This window comes from Chionomys nivalis, chromosome 2 (assembly GCF_950005125.1).
Source record: "Chionomys nivalis chromosome 2, mChiNiv1.1, whole genome shotgun sequence".
Classification (NCBI taxonomy): Eukaryota; Metazoa; Chordata; class Mammalia; order Rodentia; family Cricetidae; genus Chionomys; species Chionomys nivalis.
In genome coordinates this window covers 113,970,714-113,992,584 of record NC_080087.1, presented here as the reverse complement: position 1 = coordinate 113,992,584, position 21,871 = coordinate 113,970,714, and the positions used below count along the sequence as shown (strand labels likewise).

Below are 21,871 nucleotides of genomic sequence, written 5' to 3'. Positions count from 1 at the left end.
ATTAATTCTATTTATTATTATACTTGATAACTAAGAGATGCATGTTAGAATTTATCAACACTCGAACATAGTCTGAATTCTGATGATGCTATGGCAGATAGAATTTCTACCACTATGTCAATGAAGTAATTATTGTTTTAATCCCAATGACTTAAAATGTCTAGGTGGCTTCTTTTTCAGTTTGGGAAATTAAAAAGCAAAACAAAATAAATTAAATGTTTGGCATGGTATTTGTGGCACAAAAAAAGTTCATGTTAACAGCTAAATTTGATGACTTATACCTGTAATCCTAACACTGGATACTGAGACAGGATTGCTGGGACTTCCATGTCAGCTGGACCACAGTTTGAGACTCTGTCTTTACAACCACTCCTCCCCGCCTCCACCAAAAGGAATGTCTGCTAAAAGATATCCATGTTCTAGTATTTTCCTCTAAAGCAGAAGAGAGACTCAGAGACCAAGGCGGGCACTTGGGCAGTCTCTGATACGGGCACTGGGCTGTTTACCCTTCAGAGAGCAGCATCACGGGTCTTTGTGTACAATAACTAATCAACCTCTAACATATGTATTTAATAGTATGTGTATATTAGGTGTTTTATATAAACATACAACTACGTATGTCTGTCAACACATAAATATTAAATGTGTTTTAAGGGGGAAGTCCTTGTTTATTAAAATTCAAAAGTTGTTCTTGACAATGTTTTTAAGACTGACCAAGGACAGTTCTACCAGAACAGAAGGCCGACTCCCTTTTGTGTCACCATAGGGATTCCCAGGGGACCAAGGGCACCCAGGACTGAAAGGAAGCAAAGGCGAAACACCTCTACCCTGGGGGCAAATGGGTGACCCAGGCGAACCTGGGCTCAGAGGCCTGCCAGGGAGAAAGGGCTTCGATGGAATTCCTGGAAGTCCAGGAGCAAAGGGATCGCCAGGACCTAGAGGTGAACCGGTTCGTATTTAGATTTTTTTTTTTTTTTTTACATTTTCCACTCTGTGATAAAATGCTCAGAATCCAGGAGATAATGTGATCACCAAAATTATGTAGTTCTTCATTCTAGCCACAAAATAAGGGGTCTTCAAAATAGCAGTAATAACCCAAGCAGATACTCATAGTATTTAGACAAAATGAGTTCCTTTCTATGGCTTAGCCCAACTGAAACTCTATGCTGAAAACAACGCTGGTTCACACCCTGTATCTCAATATGTGGGTCGAATGAATTTGTAGAAAAACTCCAAAAAATGGGATAAGATATGGCTCAGTTTGCAGAGCCCTTCTGCACACAGAGGAAGTACTGAATTTAATCCTCAAGGTGAATAAATGGGACAGGAGTGCCCATATCCATAATCCAAGTTGGAGGAAGTCATAGCAGAAGTTCAAGGTCATTCTTAGTTACATGGAAAGTTCTAGGCCAACATGGGTCATGTGAGATCCAGTCTCCAAAAATAAGGAGAGGCGCCTGACTGGAAAGGAAGAAGAGAAAAGGAAAGGAGAGAAAGTTACTAGCAAAGGAAATTTTTAGCAAATATTTTTGGGACTGTTCTTATTCTTCTAAGTAAATGCATACAAGAAACAATATTTAGGGGTATATTAGGTAAATGGAGAGATAAAATATCTAAAACATTTCAGTTCGTGTAAAGGTTATTCTTTTCCTGGGATAGAATTTCTCACACGTTCAACTGGAAAGGTCACAGGGAGACACACCACGGGTGTCCCACAATGTACCTATGAGAAGTTTGCCCAAGTGAATCTACAAAATGCCAACTTTTCCACTTTTCTAAAGGGTTAATCAGATTTATTCAATACAGAGGATCTCAAGTGGGACAGTTTGGGGAACTTGGTAAGCAAGTTTGAAGATACAGTCACATACATATACATGTACGTGTGTGTGTGTGTGTGTATGCATGCACATACACACACACGCTCATCAGTCATTTACAGATTCTCTTAACAAGGTGAATCCAACTCCCCAGAACATAGATACAGTAGGCACATTTTTCCTGGTGTGTCTACAGGACCAGGGATTCCCAGACAGCCCCCCTGGTCCCCCCGTTTGAGCTTGGACTACCCTGCGGTAAGGAAATAGTGTATTGAGACACTGCTGGACATGTTCCTGTTGTCACAGGCCCTGAGTGGAAGGAAAGGGGACCAGGGACCTCCAGGGGCTCCTGGATTACCTGGACCTCCGGGACCCCCAGGACCAGCTGGACCACCGGGCTACGGACCTCGAGGAGAAACAGGTCCAAAGGGAACGCCAGGAGTTCCTGGAGCCCCGGGACCACCTGGAGAAGCCGGTTGGTTAGTTTTTTCCAGTCTTGCTTTCCTGCAAAGTGGGGAGTGGTTCTCACAGCCAACAAGGCTCTTTCAGAACTAATGAACATATACATAAATCTGTTCCTGGAAAATCTGTCTCCTCGGAGATTGGGAAAGACGTGACAGAGAAAATCCATCTCCCCCGTAACAGGCAGTTCATCTGAAATTTCATGTAATCGTCGCTTACTATGACTGATATCAATACACTTTCCAAGACACTCGGGAGAGGCAAAAAGCAAAATATAAATAACTAACTAAGTAAATTAAATTAGAATAAATTGATCTGAAGAAGCGTCTTCCTTTGTATCTGTGACTCCTGGTTACAAACCAAACTTCAAAACAGCTAAGATATGGTGTCCCACAGGTCCTGGAAATAATTTCATGTCCAGGAGAAATAGGTCCCTATTGTGGAGAGTTTTCAACAAGTCATGCCTGTGTGGTATTCATCACTTCAGTGAGCACTTAAACAGTGATTGATTGGAAACCATGCTGTCCACATCATCTTTACCAAGATTCGGGTACTACTCCGTAGTGTTCATATGTCATCAAGTGAATGAATATTTTTATCCACATGTATGTAAAGCTTATTTAATTACATTTTTTTAAATCTTGGAGACTGTTGCTCTCATCCAGGGATGTAGCATGCTACATGGAAGCCCAAACCTAGCCCATCAGTGAATTTCATGTTGTCCAAAGTTAAGAAGGGTTCCTATAGTTTTTTTAGCAATTGAAGAAGATTTTAATAACATTCTGGTACAAATTAAAATTTATAGAATTCAAATTACAGTGGCCATACGAGATTATTGGAATTTAGCCACATTTTTGTCTTCTCGGCGGCTACTGAACAATGACCAAGTTATGTAGCTGTAATAGACCAGAGCTACAAAACCCAAATTACTTACTGCCTGGACCTTTACATAGTTTATTGACTCTTGCTCAATCCTTCATCCAATCCTCTTCTGTTCTTTCTAAATATGAACCTATCAAATTCTCCCATCATGTTTTTATAGCTATGAATGAAGCCATTTTTATTATTATTAACATACAATGGTGAGAAGGGACTAATCACAAACATGGTTTAACACTGGCCACAATTTTCAGAGCATTGCCTTGAATAATTTTCTGCAAGGTGATCATTATTTCCACAGTGACAGAGAAGGAACTTCTCAAAGAAGTTAAGAAATAGGTCCACGGCCGGGCGGTGGTGGCGCACGCCTTTAATCCCAGCACTCGGGAGGCAGAGGCAGGCGAATCTCTGTGAGTTCGAGGCCAGCCTGGTCTACAAAGGGAGTTCCAGGACAGGTTCCAAAGCTACAGAGAAACCCTGTCTCGAAAAACCAAAAAAAAAAAAAAAAAAAAGAAATAGGTCCACACCCATGGAGCTTGCAAACAGCAGTGCCAAGCTTCAAATTCAGGCCCCACGTGCCGAGTCACACTTGCTGTTTTGTTCAGTTGACCTCACTAGTTTTCCGTGAATACCAGCCATTTGATAAACTGGTACCCTGCCACAATTCTCCAACTTCACTCCTACTATCAATTCCTGGAACAAGTAAGCTTTCATTTCATAGACCAGCCTTCGGGGCTATTATATTTCTTTTTGTTAATAATTTATTTATTTTATTTGCATTGATGTTTTGACTGCTTGCATGTCTATGTGAGAATGTCAGATCCTGAACTGACAGACAGTTATGACCTTCCATGAGGGTGCTGGGAATTGAACCCAGGCCCCCCTGGATGAGCAGTTATGCTCTTAATCCCTGAACCATCTCTCCAGCTCCCCCTGCAGGGTTATTAAGTAAAGCAAGGCTCAAACAGATGCCTATGAATATTTGCAGATCAACTAGGAAAGTTTCTGCAGACTGGTTACTCCTGAACTACTTTTGAAACCCACAGAAACAGGGCTTGATTTTATTTTCCTTGGGATGTGTTTATAATTCTCTCTTAATAGTTCCCATGGTTGCAAAAACATACTTTAATGCACAACCCAATACTACAATCATGTCTTTTCTTAAGGTCTTAAAGGAGAACCAGGCATATCAACACCAGTTCCAGGTCCCCCAGGACCTCCAGGGCCCCCTGGGCAGGCCGGTCGCCGAGGTCTACCTGGTGAGTACCCCTCTTGCCAAATACATTCCATGACGTCAGATGGCATTCTCACTTTCCTCGGAAAATACCACTCCCATTTTTAGGGGGGAAAAATATATTCATTGGATCTGAAAGAGACTACAGGTGGGAACCATTCTGAAAAGTCAGTTCAGGGAGTTTTCTGATGTCCTTTGAGGGTATCCACAGGCTCCCTAGTGCTTCTGAAGCAACAGTTCCAAAAAATAACGGATATAGTTGCTTACAGAGGTTATAGAGCAGAGTGATCCCCATGGCTTCTGCTGGGAGAGCAAGCAGCACCTACCCCATGGATCAGTGTGTTTCCCGCAGCAACTTTATTTGAAACTTGATTTACCTACAAAAGTATTTGAAATTTAATTTTGATTTGTAGAGGAAGACATATCGCTCAAGATATTTAGGATCTTTTTAAATGATTAAGTTATATCATTTGTTTGTTGGTTGGTTGGTTGGTTGGTTGGTTGGTTGGTTGGTTGGTTGGTTGGTTTTTTAAGATATGGTTTCTCTGTGTAACAGCCCCGGCTGTCCTGGAACTCACTTTCTAGACCAGACTGCTTCTGCCTCCAGAGGCTGGGATTAAAGGCATGCACCACCACTGTCCTGTGAAGTTACATTTGTAAAATTTGTAGCAGCTCTTGACCTCTAGTCCACTGGATAGAAAAGAAAGGCCGATGTTACATTAAAACTTATTTCACAATTTCCAAAAAGCGCTGGGAGGACACAGAGAACACAGACATTCCTTTAGGAAAAACAAATGAAGGAAATTCACTGACGTGGGCGTGTTCATGTTTTTAAGGTTTGCCTGGACCTGTGGGAATATGTGAGCCTGGTCTTCCCGGACCTGATGGTGAACCAGGGCTCCCAGGAATTGGACTTCCTGGGCCTCCAGGACCTAAAGGTAAATTAAAGATTGTGGAATGTAAGGTCCGCTGTGGATGCTTTGAAGCTATAACTATAAATAAAATAAAAAACACTTATCATCTGTGGTGCAAACGATGCTGTCCAAGACTCTTCAGAAGTCATAGGACAGTATCAGGTGAAAAGACAGAATTCCATGCACTATCTTAATCATATTTTTTCTTTCTACACTTTAACTTATTTATTTTGTGTGTCATGGGGACAGGGAGTACAGGTGGAAGTTAGAGGACAATTGCCAGACTCCATTCTCTCTTCCTACCATGCGGATCCCAGGGATCGAACTCAGGTCATTCCACCAACTCCAGCTGCTTATACTGAATAACATCTTGAGCAGTGCCTTTCATAAGCACATCAGACAAAATCCAGGCCAGGATCCATTCATTAAAGAAAAAAAAAAAAAAAAAAACCTCAGGCACTGTACTATTATGTAGAACCGTAGGCTTTATGATACCTTTGTGTTTGTTTCACAACTGCCTAAATTGTTTGCTAAAATACAATCGTTTTGATATTTCACCTCTTGTTAATACGTCATTGTTGATTTCTTGCACACCAATTCGCCCCGTATAAGGTGACACTTAGTAAATGGAAATACAACCCCCAAAGCAGGTTTGATTCTAATTTCACGGATTTCCTTCATGAACTAATGGAGCCTGGCCCATATTTTGCCTAGTCCTTCCTGGGCCTTCCATTAACAACCTGCATGCTAATTTTGCAACTCTGGATCCACTCTCTGGACAAATGCAGGAAACCTTGGAAAGCAGAGCTAGCCAAAGAGCTAGAGGGCCAGAGACCTGTACTGCAGATGTATCTACTGGGCCTGACTCCATAACTCTGTACTGGAGTAGTTGAGGTTTAAGAATTTTCTTTTTCTTTTTTCTTATTGAAATAACTTTCATAGCCGAGGCAATTTGACTTGGAACTCAGACTCAGTCTTTTTTTTTTTTTTTTTGGTTTTTATTTTTGAATTGCTAATTTATCCATTGGTTTTATCATTATCCAAACATTCATACAAGCATCTCTCTACCTGGATGCCTCATCAATGTATTTGATAAAGGAAATATTGCTCATAAACTTTCTATGAGGCTAATCTCCAATGTTTACTGCTTTTGTTTTGTGTTTTTTTATAGGAGATCAAGGTTTCCCAGGAACAAAAGGATCACCTGGTTGTCCTGGGGAACCGGGAAAGCCAGGCCGTCCTGGAGAACCAGGCCACCCAGGAGCCAAGGTATGGAGCAACTGAAACACTGAGTTCAGGGCGAGGCGATTACAATCAGTAGCTGAAATGCCCTTATCAGACAAGACACTTGGATTTAGAAATTCTCAGTATATTTATAGATAAAGATATTAATTTTTCAGGGTATTTGTAGATATTCATTTTTAAGTCCCTGTGAACACTCACATATCTATTCCTTTACTAATGACTTCATAAACATTCAGAGTATATAGGGACGCTCACATTTTCTTCTGTGGATATGGACCACATATCTTGAAGCAGTGTTTTGCGCCAAGGTCACTGTCTAAAGTTGAAAGGGAAATATTTGCTGAACTGTGGTCTCTTTGCAAACAAACTCGGAGCACCCCTAGCAAGCAGAACTGAGAAGCACTCTACTGGGGACACTAACCTAATGTCTCTGCTACAGGGAGAACCAGCACTAGCCAAGCCTGGGGAACCCGGAAAGCCTGGCTTTCCAGGAGAAAGAGGCAATCCTGGGGAAAGTGGAGAAATTGGACTCCCTGGGCCTCCAGGCCTCTCTGGACCTCCAGGAAAGGATGGACCTGATGGACCTCCAGGTACAAGGCCAAGTGTGATGACCTTTCTCCTCAGCGAGCTCCCCTAGGTGCTCTAGGGGGCTCTAAGCACTTCCATCTCGGTGAATAAATCGGTGAAAAAGCCTAGTTCCTTTTCCATTCACCTTGGCTGTTCTCTGTTCCTCTCCTCCTCACTTCTTCCTTTTTTCATGAGTGTCCTCTATTCAAGCATACTGATGGTATCAGATAGAGGTGTGGTTTGGGAAGGTGAAGTCACAGAAGGATGAGAGGACAGTAGCACTGGGACCTTGGGCTCTGGCACCTGACCAAACGCCTGGACTCTCCATTGCAGGAGACCCAGGACAGCCTGGACCGCCTGGAGCAAAAGGAACCCCAGGGCAGTGCACGCAAGGACCTAAGGGTGTCCAAGGACTTCCGGGCCTAAATGGATTGAAAGGGCAACCAGGTATGAGGAAGGCCTCCCATTCAGGAACTAGGTAGGCAGATGGCTGGGTGGGTAGGTGGCCTCTGGCTCTGTCCTTTGCTGTTTAGTATGGAAACTGTCCAGCAACAAGTCCTGACTGCTGTTCAGCAAGACGTGTTCTTTTGGAAATATGACCCTGGCTTTTATGGATATTCCAATTAGCAGTGGGTACTGGTTATATGAAGAGACTCGGACTTACCATAGTGAGTTGACTTGTTCCTTTTATGTAAGGAAATATAACCCCCACCAACAGCTTAGATGATAAAGATAGACTGGCAGGAAGACGAGTCATTAATATATATTCATATACATAGACTTTCAATCAGTGTTTTACTTTTAGAACTTCCATAAGGAAATAGTAGCTTTATGATGATGAAGGCAGAGAAAGCATACACAAAGCTACCTATTTAGCTGTAAACTAAAATATGCAGTTGATTACATCATAAGCAACATGAAACCAATATCTATGACAATAAACCCAAGGGAATAAGGCTGCATGACCTATTGACTGGGAAACATACTCTACCTACTTGGGCCTTTTCAACCAGATCTGGTGCTGGCTCCTTAAAAAAAGGTCTTTAGAACTCCGTGCGTGTCTGCAGACTAGCATTCTGCTTATCTGTTGCAGATAAATTCATGGCTAACACTTCATCATTAGAGTGGCACCGCTGTTTGCAGAACATATGGGAGGAGTTCACTTCTTGGAAGCTACTGTGTAGGCCTGAGGTGAAGGGCTCGTAAACGGCATAGAGCGCAGTCCCGGGATGCATCTGCAGCTCTCAGAAATAGACATAAGCACTCTTCCTTGATCACTGCGTGACCCCCGAAATGGATAACGTTAGAGCAGTGGAGATTTGAGAGATTTTAGGGAGAGACAATAAACAAACACACAGATAGGTGTGCTGTTTGCCCAACATCACATAGCTAAACAATCAACAATAAAATGCTGTTGGAGATGCTAGGGGAAGCATTTGTTAAGTCGCTCATGAATTTACTCATCCATAAATCACTCATTCATCTCTTCATCTGTAGGTAGAAGAGGTGATACGGGGCCGAAGGGAGACCCTGGCATCCCAGGCTTGGACAGGTCAGGAATGCCTGGAGAACCAGGCCCACCAGGAATGCCAGGTCATCCTGGTGAGATAGGACCACCTGGCCGGAAAGGATATCCAGGAGCTCCAGGATTCCCAGGACTACCAGGTATCCTTTGTGCCATTTCTTCAAAGTCTTCTTCCATATTTTTCCCTTCAGGTGACTCTGCACACTGTATGCTTCTTCTTTCCACTTAGTCTATTTTTTCTTCTAAATCATTTTAAGAGGGAAGGGTCAAGAGGCAGGAGAGTAGAATAGAACCATTACATTTTGTACTTACCCAGGATATGGTTATTTTTGCTATGGAGTAATTTTGTATATTATAGGATACCAGTCAGTATTTTATTGAGGGTTTTGCATTTATATTTGCAAGGAACACTGGTCAGTGTTCTTGTGATGATGGCTTAATTCTGTTTGGACCAATGCTGGCCCTGTAGAGAACAGGCTGGAGTGAGTTCTCCTGCATGGTTTCCTGGAAAAGCATATGAAGAACTGCTCCTTTTTGACCACATGATAGAGTTCACTAGCGAAGTCATCTGGGTCTGGACTCTTTTTGTGTGGAAAGTCTTTAAATTATAAGCTCGGGGTCTGGAGAGATGGCTCAGCAGTTAAGACTACTTGATGTTTTCCCAAGTGATCCACACCAGGTGGCTCATGACCACCTGTAACTCCAGCTCCAGGGAATCTGCCATCCTCTTCTAGCCTCTCCAGTCACCTATACACACAATTATCAGTTCGCTGTAAATTTATGATGACTAGAAACAGCTCTAGTTGATTTTCTTTCTCTTTGTGAGTCCATTTTGGTTCCGTATTGCTCTAGAAACTTGCCCATTGTATCTAAGTCATCTACAGTGTGACCACAAGACTATCCACATTATATCTTCCTAGTTCCTTTTAATTTGTGGTTGTTTTACTCTTCCTTCATTTGTAAAGAACATTCTGCTTCCTTATGACATAAAGACATCACTGGTCTCCCCTCCAGAGAGGAGACCACGATAATGGCTTAACTGACACATTATGCTTTGGTTCCTATTACTGAGCTTCTCTCATGTACCAAGTCCATTCTTGGCACTACATTCGCATCTCCCATAGTAGGAGAGCAATAAAAACTGCATTTAAAAACCAACTTTAAGATGAATAAGAACAAAGTATCATGAAATACATAAATGAAAACGTCAGAATAAAAATTTATCACTTAGTAAGCTACTTTTCAAAACAATGAAAAAAACTAATTTCACTAAGTACTATGCAGGAACAAAATGAGAGGTGTACTGAGAAGGAAGTAATACGGCAGACGCACCGGAAGCTCAGGAAACTCTGTTGTCAACTCTGGTGTGATTTGCTACAATGACATACAGACCCAAGTTTTAAAAGACGTTGACCCATCTCTTACCCAAACTTGGATATTTTCCTATTTACAAAAATCACTCTCTCCCAACTTCTCTATCTTATTTTTTTTTCTGGAATATTTTGTTTTTTCATAGTCTATACATCATGGAGCGCTTTATGCTAATTTGTCCCCACAGGCGAGAAAGGAGAGGTTGGGATGATGGGCTATCCTGGAACCACTGGTCCTCCGGGGTCTCCTGGGAAACCAGGTTCACAGGGGCAGAGAGGTGAGTGCTGGTGTCTTTCTTGGTGGCATGAGGTATGGACAGTGCTTATCTACTTAGTTGCAAAATAAATGGCATTTGTTCTTTAAGAAAAAATGGTTGTGAGAGAAGAACATATTTGGGTTTTTTGTGTTTCCTTCTCCCATTGGCATGGAGCTGATTTTCATCCTGCACACTACACCGGCACTGTTACGCTTAAGGCTGTGTGTTCGGAAACACTATCAAGTTCTCAGCACCGTTCACACTTCTGTTCTGTTTTAACATGCGCTCTGCTAAATGTTGGTTTCTAATGCACTGCTTATGAATGAAGGACCTGATGTGGTCACTCGTGTCTATTAGGTAACCTTGGAATCCCAGGAATAATGGGGGAAAGAGGACGCCCGGGAGCCAAAGGAGAACGAGGAGAGAAGGGGAAATCCTGCACCTCCCCAAATTCCACATTTAAAGGGGGACAAAGGAGAACCCGGACTCAAAGGTATAAAGAACTCTCTGTGTTTAGAGTTGGCTGATTTGGGAGCTGCGGAACTATGTGAGCGAACCTCTTTTTTTTTTTTATTAATTAATTTATTTAATTATTAAAGATTTCTGCCTCTTCCCCGCCACCACCTCCCATTCCCTCCCCCTCCCCCAATCAAGTCTTCCTTCCTCCTCAGCCCAAAGAGCAAGCAGGTTTCTCTGCCCTGTGGGAGGTCCAAGGACCACCCACCTCCATCCAGGTCTATTAAGGTGAGCATCCAAACTACCTGGGCTCCCACAAAGCCATTACGTGCAATAGGATCAAGAACCCATTGCCATTGTTCTTCAGTTCTCAGTAGTCCTCATTGTCCATTATGTTCAGCGAGACCGGTTTTGTCCCATGCTTTTTCAGTCCCCAGCCAGCTGGCCTTGGTGAGTTCCCGATAGCTCATCCCCATTGCCTCAGTGTGTGGGTGCACCCCTCGCAGTCCTGAGTTCCTTGTGAGCGAACCTCTTTAGCTGACAAGTGAAGACGGTGTTGAGTCACCTGCTCAGTCACACAGCCACGTGGAGGCTGAGCATGAACAATACTGTGTTGCTCACTGAATGCATTCACTTTTATTTTTGCATTCTGGTCTGCTGTTTTTACATGGATATTAGCTGATTTTTATAATCAGATACCTCAAAGCCCAGATTTTTGAAGTCTATGTAAATATGACATCTATTTCTATGAAACTTACACAGCAATGTTCAGAGCATCACTATTCGTGAAAGCAATCTAGGAGCCCTTCAACAGAGGGAGGGACACAGAGAAAGCGGTATATTTGCACAGTGCAATTATTTTCAGAAGCGTGAAGAAGAACAAAGTGAGGACATTTGCGGGAAAATGGAAGTGACCAACAAGAACTACATTAAGTGCATTCAGATTCAGACAAATGCCGTATGTTTCTCTCATGTGTGGATCCACGCTATCATATGGTGCTCTTGGAGTGAGAAAGTATATGCAAAGCTGCCTAAGGAAACAGAGAGGGCTGATGAGAGCAGGGGATTAAAAAAGGAGGTGGACTAGGGTCTGCAGGGGAATCTGCTCAAAGTAAATTTACATTCTTGCATGAAAATAGTCTTTTGTAAGTCATTTTAGTAAGGTAAATAATATTATTTTCTTCTTAAAAGAGTCAGTCAGGTGGCCAAATTATTTCTGATAAAGGAAAACTAGGAAGTGGTTGTCATTTACTTAAGCAAAGTGGTGAAGGTGTATGTTGTCACAGCATTTTCAACATATAGCTGAGGATCACAGATTCAAGAACAGCAAAAGGGAACATATTACCTAAGCCTCTCTAATATCTGTGCAATCCACTTTTTAAAAATCTGTTTTTGAGACAGGACCTCATTATATAGTCCATAGTGACCTTGAACTCATTGTGTGTCCAGGCTGGTCTCAAACTCAAGATTCTCCTGATTTAAACCTCTTGAGTGCTGGTGTGCCAGGACACACCTCCTTTTTTAAAATGTGGATTTTAAACACAGAGACATTGACTCCAGATGTGGAGGAGACACGGAGAATACAAATCAGTGGTGGTTGTCATTACTTTGAGAAACCTGCATGGGAAATAGACATATCTACAAAAAAACATGAACAATGTAAGGCATAAATAAAAATATTATACTTTTTAGCCAAGGCCTATGTATCATGTTCAGGTACTACCATACGTTTGATAGATATCGACTCAATCTCATGGTAAGCCAAGGAGGTGGATCTGGTGGAGAAAGATCGTATGTGGTTGAGAAATCAGGTGGCCATTGCTAATCTCATTTCACACATAGGACTTGAGAGGTCAAGTCCCTTATCGAGTGTGTTTATCCAGTGTTACTGTGAGAAGCAGCAGCTGGTTCCAGTGATCATACCTGTCCTTCTTTGGGTTTGCTACCATGTGTCTGGACCACAAACACTGCAGAGATGAGGAAAGCAGAAAACTCAGCAAATGCAATAGCCGGAGAGGCCTCCACAAAAAAGAAAAAGAAAAGAAGGTTTTGTGAGTACGATTCAGACAAGCAAGTAGCCGTTGGCTCCAAGACTTTCTGAGGCTCCCACTCCTAGCTGAAGACCTCCTGGCAGCTGGTGGTCACTGAAAGAGGGAGAATGTTCTAACTTGCTCTGACCAAAGACAACTTGGGGAAGAAATGGCTTACTTTGCTTTCACTTCCAGGTCACAATCCAACATTAAGGGAAGTTAGGGCAGGAATTCAAGAAGAAATCAAGCAGAAGCCATGGAGGAATGATGGTTACTGGCTCCTCTCGGGCGTGCTCAGTTATTTTTCTTATATAACCCAGACCAAAATGTCTAGGGTTGGTGTTTATTACTCATGAAAAGCTCTGCTCTCCCACCTCAACCACAATGTCTGACAGACACGGCCACAGACCAATATGATCAAGACAATTCTTCAGTTGATCTTCTCCCTTCCCAAGTGACTCTAGGTTGTATCAAATTGACAATATCAAGACAGAGGGCCAGTTGTTTTTTGTTTTGTTTTGTTTCAATGGTGTGGCCCATGATAGCTTGCCCATGTTCCAGGGGATGTAGCCAAGACCTATACATACATGGGCAGTATTAATTGGACACAAGGGATTATTTTAGAAGAAGGAAGAAGAGGAGGAGGAGGAGAAAGAAGAGGAAGTTGGGAGAGGGATATGGAGGAAGGAGTGTATCTAGTAGTTGTTGAAGTGAGGGAGGAGTGGTGTACAATATCTAGAAACATTGTATTCATATGTGAAATTAAAAATAATGAGCGTTAGAAAGAACTCAACCTCCTTATGCTGTGTACAGATCTTGCCTCCAGAAACATGCCAAGTCTATATTAGTTTTTAATGTTTCTGTGTTAGGCATTTTATTATATCCTGAATACATAGGTACAGCTTCCTGGTCACAGTGAAACTTAGAGTTTAGTTGGGGGAAAGAAACATTAGTGGAACCTAAACACTGTCTCAATCCAAGTAGTAAAGGTTAGGCTTTGTGGGCCTCATGAGGGCTCTATTGTACACTTTTCTTTAGCTTTGTTCGTTTTTTATAATCCCTCTAATAATTTACATTGTTATACTGTTACAGTTTTACAAACCATCCTTTGCTCTCTAGCCATATAAAATCAAGCCAGGGCCTTCAAGACAGCTCTAGTGGTGAAAGTATTTGTCATGTCAACCTCAAGACCTCAGTGAAGAACCACATGAAGGCCGAAAGAGAGACCCAACTCCAGAAGAATTTTCCCTGCCCTCCAGACACAAGCAATAACACAATCACACCCACACAGGTTCATTATAAACACCCGTGCACAACTACACAGAGAGACACACAATGATACTGAGTGAAATCTAAAATAAGCACTTGCATGGATGAATGAATAGAAATCAAGCCTGCAGGCTAGAGCAAACACAGGCATTGAACAGCACACATTCTTAGATGATGATCAACGGAAAACCGAAGGAGGAGACAACCTCGCCCCTTCACCACTCCTTTCTGTGCACAGGCTATTGTCTAGTCTGGAAATCCTGTCTCGTCCCACGCTTTCTTTATCCAATTAGCTTTGTGTCTTCAAGGCTGAGCTACAAAACAGATCCTCTTCCAGGAAGCTCCCTTTTGTCAATGGTGCCCAGCTGTGTTACAGAACGTATCTCTCTGTGCAGCAATTGCTTGTTGCTTGGCTGTCTCCTCAATTAAGCACTGAAAACCTGGAAAGAAGAGCATGATTTATGTTTATTTCCAGCAAACAGCACTAGACTTGTCTGTTAATTAGACACTAAATCCACATGGACATAAGTGTGTAAACAGGAAAAGGCACAAAGCCAGGCCAAGGAGAGGCTGTAGAATGTTCCATAGAGTTGAGGAAGTTCGTAATTGATTGCTGATAAAAGAGTATCAGTGAACATAAATAAACAGGAGAATAAATCAATCAAAGTCAAGTTTTAGGGATGGAAGCGTGTCCTGGAATGTTAGTGATCTTCCTAGCCATGCAAGACTACGCTCAAATCCCAGTGCTATTTTTGAGTGACAGCGTGAGTCACGTCAGGGTCTTTAACTACCCAATGCCTAGCAAAGCTTAACAAATGGACTGAGGGTAGAATAGTTTATATAAGAATTAGGTAGTATACTGTTTGACTATAAAAAAATGAAGAGATATTTTGGCTCCTAAATCTTAAAATATCTTATGGTTGTTTGCAGCATTAGGGATTGAACCCAGTGCCTCACTCATATTATTAGGGAAGGGACCTACTACTGAGCTACACTCCAACCTTTTAAACATCACTTCAATGCATCTCATGATGACAGTTGCCATCGTTGGTGGAGAACTGTCTTAAGGCAGATGCTACGCTAAGGCTTTCTACATCTTAGTGTATTCAGCTCCTCTTAAAAAACAAGCAGACAACAACCTAGATGCCCTTCAATGGAGGAATGGATGAAGAAAGTGTGGAATATATACATATTAGAGTACTACTCAGCAGTAAAAAACAATGACTTCTCGAATTTTGCGTGCAAATGGATGGAAATAGAAGACACTATCCTGAGTGAGGTATCCCAGACCCAAAAAGAGGAACATGGGATGTACTCACTCATAATCAGTTTCTAGCCATAAATAAAAGACATTAAGCATATAATGTGTGATCCTATAGAAGTTAAATAAGAAAGTGAACCCAAAGAAAATCATATAGTCATCCGCATGGAGAGGGGGAAGTAGACAAGATTGCAGGGCAAAAACTGGGAACTTGCGGGTGAGGTGGCATGGGGCAAAGGGGAAATGGGATGAGAAATATGAGAAGGGGAGGATGGGAGGAGCTCGGGGGATTGGGATGGTTGGGATATAGGAAGGATGGATACGGGAGCAGCGAAGTATATATCCTATCTAAGGGAGCCATCTTAGGGTTGGCAAGAGACTTGACTCTTGAGGGGTTCGCAGGTGTCCAGGAATATGTCCCCAGCTGGTACCTTGGGCAACTAAGGAGAGGGAACCTGAAATGACCCTATCCTATACTGATGAATATCTTGCATATCACCTTAGAACCTTCATCTGGCGATGGATCGAGGTAGAGACAGAGTCTCAATTTGGAGCAACGGTCTGAGCTCTTAAGGTCCAAATGAGGAGCAGAAGGAGGGAGAACATGAGCAAAAAATCAGGACCACGAGGGATGCACCCACCCACTGTGACAGTGGAACTGATTTATTGGGAGCCCACCAAGGCCAGCTGGTCTGGGACTGAATAAGCATGGGTTGATTCCGGACTCTCTGAGCATGGCGGTCAATGAAGACTGATGAGTAGCCAAGGACAATGGCACTAGGTTTCGATCCTAATACATGAACTGGCTTTGTGGGAGCTTAGCCTGTTTGGACGCTCACCTTTCTGGACGTAGATAGAAGGACCTTGGTCTTCCCGCAGGGCAGGGAATTTGGAATGCTCTTCAGTATCGAGAGGGAGGGGGAATGGAGTGGGGGGAGGAGAAGAGGAGTGGGGATAGGGGGAGGGAAGTGGGGGGAGCGGGCAATATTTGGGAGGAGGGGAGGGAAATGGGAAACGGGGAGCAGGTGGAAATTTTAATTAAAAAAGAATAAAAAAAAAAAAAAAACAAGCAGACAAAAAAGCCAGAAGCCCACGTTTCCCCATGTTCTTGATAAATGTGTGATGTTGCATTAGTGTAATAGGCTATCAATTTAGACCAGGATGTGAGTGAGTCTGAGACGCTTCCAGTTTGTTTCTCACCGGGTGAAACCCAGGGCCTCATGAATTTTAGACATACACTTTACAACTGACACGTGTCTTTAAAATCTGGTCTTTAACTCTAGGATTTGTAGGAAATCCGGGTGAAAAAGGAGACAGAGGCATTCCAGGGTTACCAGGTCTAAAAGGCTTCAAGGGACTGCCTGGGCTACCAGGCCCTCCAGGTAAGGCTAACTCTTCAATAAAAACATGATTCTCTAAGCTTTCCTAGACTGAATGTAATGAAATTTCCTTCTAGACTTTGGTTAAACACAAACTCCACCCTGAAAGTGTTCCAGGAGAAAGTTGATCTAAATTAAACCAAAGAGAAGGGGTTTGGTAGCTAGCATCTATCTAAAGTAAACCAAAATGAAGGTGTTTGGTATCTTGCATCTACTGACCAAAATACCTACGTGTGATTCCATTTTTACACTCAAAGTTTTATTTTGAATGTGTCAGCGATAAAAATTAATTAATGCTCTAGTTGTTTTCACTTTTGCATCTTCCTTTTGTAAACGAGTTATGGAGTTTGCAAAGAAATTTTAAGCTATTAAAGTACTCTCCTACCCCCAGCAAGATGACGTCATCAGCAACTGCCCTTCAGTTTGCTGTCAGAGATATACTACAGTGCGGTCGGTCAGAGGAGCCTCTGCTGACGTTGGTCCTAGGATGGCTCTGAGCAGACCTAATAATGGGATTCTCACTTTATCCAGTTTTCCGCATTCTGAGTCCCCAGTCCTAGGGGGAGCCCTAGCTGAGGGAGAAAGGGCAGCTAGCTTAGCCAGCTAGCCTAGGAGTTTTGTGCTTATGTACTCCAGGGGGCGCCAGCTAATCCTATCATCCTGTTAGGACAAGCCCTCGAGCTCACAAGTCAGACTGTAGATTGTTCTATGTCTTGGATTGTTCTGTTTTTTTATTTAATAGAAAATTCTGTACTTGTCCACTCATGCAAGCAGAAGATATGTGCTGAGCACATGTGCCCAGGAGCTGGGTCGTAAGTGACTCTGTTTACTGTTTATTCTCAAGGCCCTAGAGGAGATGTGGGACGCAGTGGGAATCCTGGAGGACCAGGGCCAGCTGGCATGCCGGGAAGCATGGGGAACATGGGTGTGCCAGGTAACGCTATGACCCTGCTATTATGAGCCACTGAGCTCACGACAAGTCAGACTGCAGATGTGCTGTGTTTCAGATAGTTTTGTTTTATTCATTTAATAGAAAAAAGTTTATGTTACCAAGTGTTGCTTTTACACAAAGGTTTTGTGTGCGACTAAAATATGAGTGATAAGAATCTCCGTATGTTCTATAATAATCATACATTATATGGCTCCGTCTTGTGAAAACCCCATCTTCTTATTGCTTGGGATACAAGGGATACTTTAAGATTCTTCCTTCACTTGTCTTACCCGTATATGTCCTCATTTCAGGCCCTAAAGGGAGAAAAGGAACTTTGGGACTACCAGGTCTAGCTGGAAGACCAGGCCTTCCAGGGAGTCGCGGTCCCCAAGGAGATAAGGGGGAGCAAGGTCATTCAGAAGATGCAAGGCCAGGACCACAGGGACCAAAGGTATATAGACCACTGAAATAGTTACGTTTTTGGCAAAGGTGGAGGACCGTTTTGTTTTTTGTTTTTGTTTTGTTTTGTTTTTGAGACAGGGTTTCTATGTAGCTTTGGAGTCTGTCCTAGAACTAGCTCTCATACACCAGGCTGGCCTTGAACTCACAGAGATCCCTCTGCCTCTTCCTCCTGAGTGCTGGGATTAAAGGTGTGTGCCATCACCGCTGGTGAGGGCCTTAAAATATCAACAAGGACCAGATTTAGTGTAGGCAGAAGAGAAAACAAGAGATTTCTATACAATCGGGCAGTTATGATTTTCTTAACATATTCCTATTTTGAAGCTAAGGCTGTCTCATGTTCTCAATTTGGGAAATTTCTCTGTCCCTGCAGTTTAAGTATGTTCCCAGTAGGGGGCAGTGATGACAGGCACACAGAAACTGATAGGCCAGGGTTTCTTTCCTCTAGTTACAAACTGTGGCTTTATCTCATATAAAATTTTTGTTCTTGCTTTTTTTTTTCATGCAGAACTTTTACATTTGACATGCAAAATTCTTTGTCTTATTAAGATATAATAAATATCATAGACTAAAATAACTATACAACATCATTAAAAGGTAAATAAGACCCTAAGATGCTTGTATGTATGTATCCTTGTGGTAGCAGATTTTGAAAGGTTTTCACGTCCTTGCACAGAAGGCTGTTGCCTTGTTGCAGTGGTCTTTCTCAGGGCCTGTGTTCCATCAGATTGAGGCTGGCTAATAAAGCACTATATGTGTGGCAGCAACTGGATGTTTGAATGCAGCTTGGTTGCTCTTTTAGGTTTAGTTCTATCCAATCTTTCTTTCTGCACTTAACACTAAGAAGCAGAGCTGCACAGTATAGAGTCATTAACAGACATTCCAGTAAGCAGAGCTTCTAAACATGGAACCCTGATCCTCCCTGGAGAAATCTGCAGCATCCTGAGAGACCCACTAATCTGCTAAATTGGACGTCGAGTCCTCGGGCGCATGTTTTTGTAAAGAAAACAGATACCTTTCGTCAGCTGTTCAAGGGTTTAAGCATTCAGAACATAAAGCTGTGGCCTCAGAAGTCATCTCTATTGGGCCAGGAGATTAGCCCTTTCTCTCATACCTGCAATTCCAGTCCTTGGGAGATGGAGACAGGATGAGCAGTAGTGAAGGTCACCATTGACCACACAAGTTGGAGGCCAGCCTCCTGCAGCTACTTGAGACCTTGTCTCAAGGCAGCAATGAAGAACCTTTGCTGTTATTACTTCTGTCATCTGCAGTAGTCATTGTCAAAATGAGAGGGAAAATTTTTAGAAAAGGCAAAAACTCAAGAAAACAAACTTTCACGCCGGGCGGTGGTGGCACACGCCTTTAATCCCAGCACTCGGGAGGCAGAGGCAGGCGGATCTCTGTGAGTTCGAAGCCAGCCTGGTCTAGAAGAGCTAGTTCCAGGACAGGAACCAAAAGCCACGGAGAAACCCTCTCTCAAAAAATCCAAAAAAAAAAAAAAAAAAGAAAAGAAAGATAAAAAGAAAGAAAACAGACTTTCGTTATCTGAAGCACAATTTTCCCCCTTATTTTGACTGGTTTTCAGAAAACCAGGGAGATGCCTTCCACTAGGGTATTTTCTTCAAGAGCAGTCCTATTTGGTTCGATTCTTGCTCTGCTCACTACCGGGTCTGTCTAGGTTCAGAGTTTTGCAGATAACAACCACACGGAACCTGGAGAGTTCTCAGTTGGCTTCAGGTTGGTTTTTTATCAGGTTAGGGAGTTGCTGTAAGAAGATAATACATTCCAGTTAGCGGGATGGAAACTTTGTAAGTCACCATGAACCATGCATGTTCTGAAGTATCATCAATCTGAGATAACAGGTGTAATGAATAGAGTACATCAGTGAAAGGATGTTTTTAAACATGCGATATGCATACATGTGCCTTTAAGCACTGTACCTGCAGGACTCCTCTCTGCTTAGCCTGTTTCCTACTCCCTTTCAGTCGGCACAGTTTCTGTAATTTTCTACTTGTGTGATTTTTTTTATACCTAACTCCCAGCTGGCTTCTGTGGTCCATGAAGGCAGGGGCTGTATGCATCATAGATGGGCAGTCTGTCATCACAGAGACTGGGTGCTGTCCAGGACCCCATCTTGGTTAAATGTCCCTCTATTGCTCTCTTGAAACCCTCTCAGTGTCTTTAAAAAGAGAGAGAGCTACACTTGCATTTTGCATTGGCCCTCACAAAATGTGCAGCTAACCTAGTCCCCGTACATTCAGGGTCCTGGCCTGTAGCAGACACTCAGCAGGGACTGATAAATTAATAACTTGCTTACTTACTCCTAACCACATGCCCTGCATATATGAGAACTTTAAAGGTGTTTGACTGAATTTAAGGGAGATCCAGGATTGCCAGGTGACAAAGGAAAGAAAGGAGAGAGAGGCCCACCTGGGCCTCCTGGACAATCGGGACTTGCTGGACCTGATGGAGCCCCTGGGAATCTTGGAAGTCCTGGCCACCCAGGTGAGCCCCAGTTTTACAATTTGGAAAGGTAGAAACGGTGAGGATAGGATGCCCCTTACCTTTTAGAACCATCTCTGTAAACAGAAAGCTACAATTTTGGTGTATACTGATGTGGGATTCCCCTCTAAATGCTGTGAATATGTTTTATGACCATGGTTAATAAAGAAGCTGTTCTGGACCTACAGCAGGGCAGAATAGAGTAAGGTGGGAATTCCAACCAGATAGAAGAGGAAAGAAGGCGGAATCAGGGAGACACCATGTAGCTGCCGAAGGAGAAACATGCCCGCACCCATAAACCACAGCCTAGTGACAATACATAGATTAATAGAAATGGGCTAATTCAAGATGTAAGAGTTAGTTAATAAGAAACCTGAGCTAATAGGATAAACAGTGTTGCAATTAATATGGCTTTTGTGTGATTATTTCGGGTCTGGGTGACCAGGAAAGAATGAACAGCTTCCGCTTACATACATACTATAACTGTTTTGATTCAACTTTTAACTTCAAATTCTACTGTACTAAAAATTGTGAATTAATCAGCAGTGGCCTCATTTTACTGTGAAGGGGACCAGAATCTAAACACCTGCTCTTGTAATCAAAACATCTGAAGTTCTGTCTCAAAAAAATTCAGCCAAGAAGCATGAAATGATACATTTAGCTAGCGGGACTTGTAATGCATGCATAGACTGGGTAGCTTAACAGAAGCCTGTTTACTCACAGTCTGGAAGCCAGAATTCCAAGCATCTTTACCTACTGAGGCATCTTGTCAGCCCCAATTTTTAACAACCGTGTTGCTAAATACAATGGCATTGTGAGGCGTTGGGTGTCGGGACTTCAACATATGAAGGGAATGACACCTGTGTGATTTCCCAGGAGAAATGTCTGAGGTGACCTGTCAGGAATGTCCACAAGGGCTACCCGAGCATGGCTGATGGGTGGAACTGGCTGTTTTCAGTGGCTGAGGGAACTACCACTCACATCTCAATGCTCTTTTTCTCTGCCCTTTCTCTGGATCTGCAGGGAATCCAGGACCTGGTGGTGATTTGGGTCCTCAAGGAAAGAAGGGCTTCCCAGGCCTTCCAGGAAGCACTGGTCCCCCAGGTTTCATTTTAAAACTTATTCTGTCCCTTTTCCTGAGAAAACACACTTCCTTCTCGAGGTTAGACTGTATAACTGTTCCCAGAGAATGCAGAACAGTGGGGTTGAAAACACCGCCTTTCTAATTGACATATCTACCACTATAAAATACCATATGTTCATCTTATGAGAGTATTAATTTAGGCATACTTTTTAAATTTTATGCAGTTCTGG

At 42.7% G+C, this 21,871-nt stretch overlaps 1 protein-coding gene across 1 annotated transcript in view; it reads left to right on the top strand.

Moving 5' to 3' along the window:
- Positions 1-21,871, top strand: part of Col4a3 (collagen type IV alpha 3 chain) — a 143,131-nt gene that overhangs the window by 100,520 nt on the left and 20,740 nt on the right. Inside the window, 16 exon segments of the mRNA XM_057761896.1 lie at positions 767-949; positions 2,124-2,292; positions 4,325-4,417; positions 5,229-5,330; positions 6,478-6,575; positions 6,991-7,141; positions 7,452-7,565; positions 8,616-8,783; positions 10,202-10,291; positions 10,628-10,704; positions 10,706-10,763; positions 16,570-16,668; positions 17,510-17,599; positions 17,908-18,047; positions 20,434-20,560; positions 21,581-21,661. Of these exon segments, the coding sequence (XP_057617879.1) occupies positions 767-949; positions 2,124-2,292; positions 4,325-4,417; positions 5,229-5,330; positions 6,478-6,575; positions 6,991-7,141; positions 7,452-7,565; positions 8,616-8,783; positions 10,202-10,291; positions 10,628-10,704; positions 10,706-10,763; positions 16,570-16,668; positions 17,510-17,599; positions 17,908-18,047; positions 20,434-20,560; positions 21,581-21,661 (1,840 nt within the window).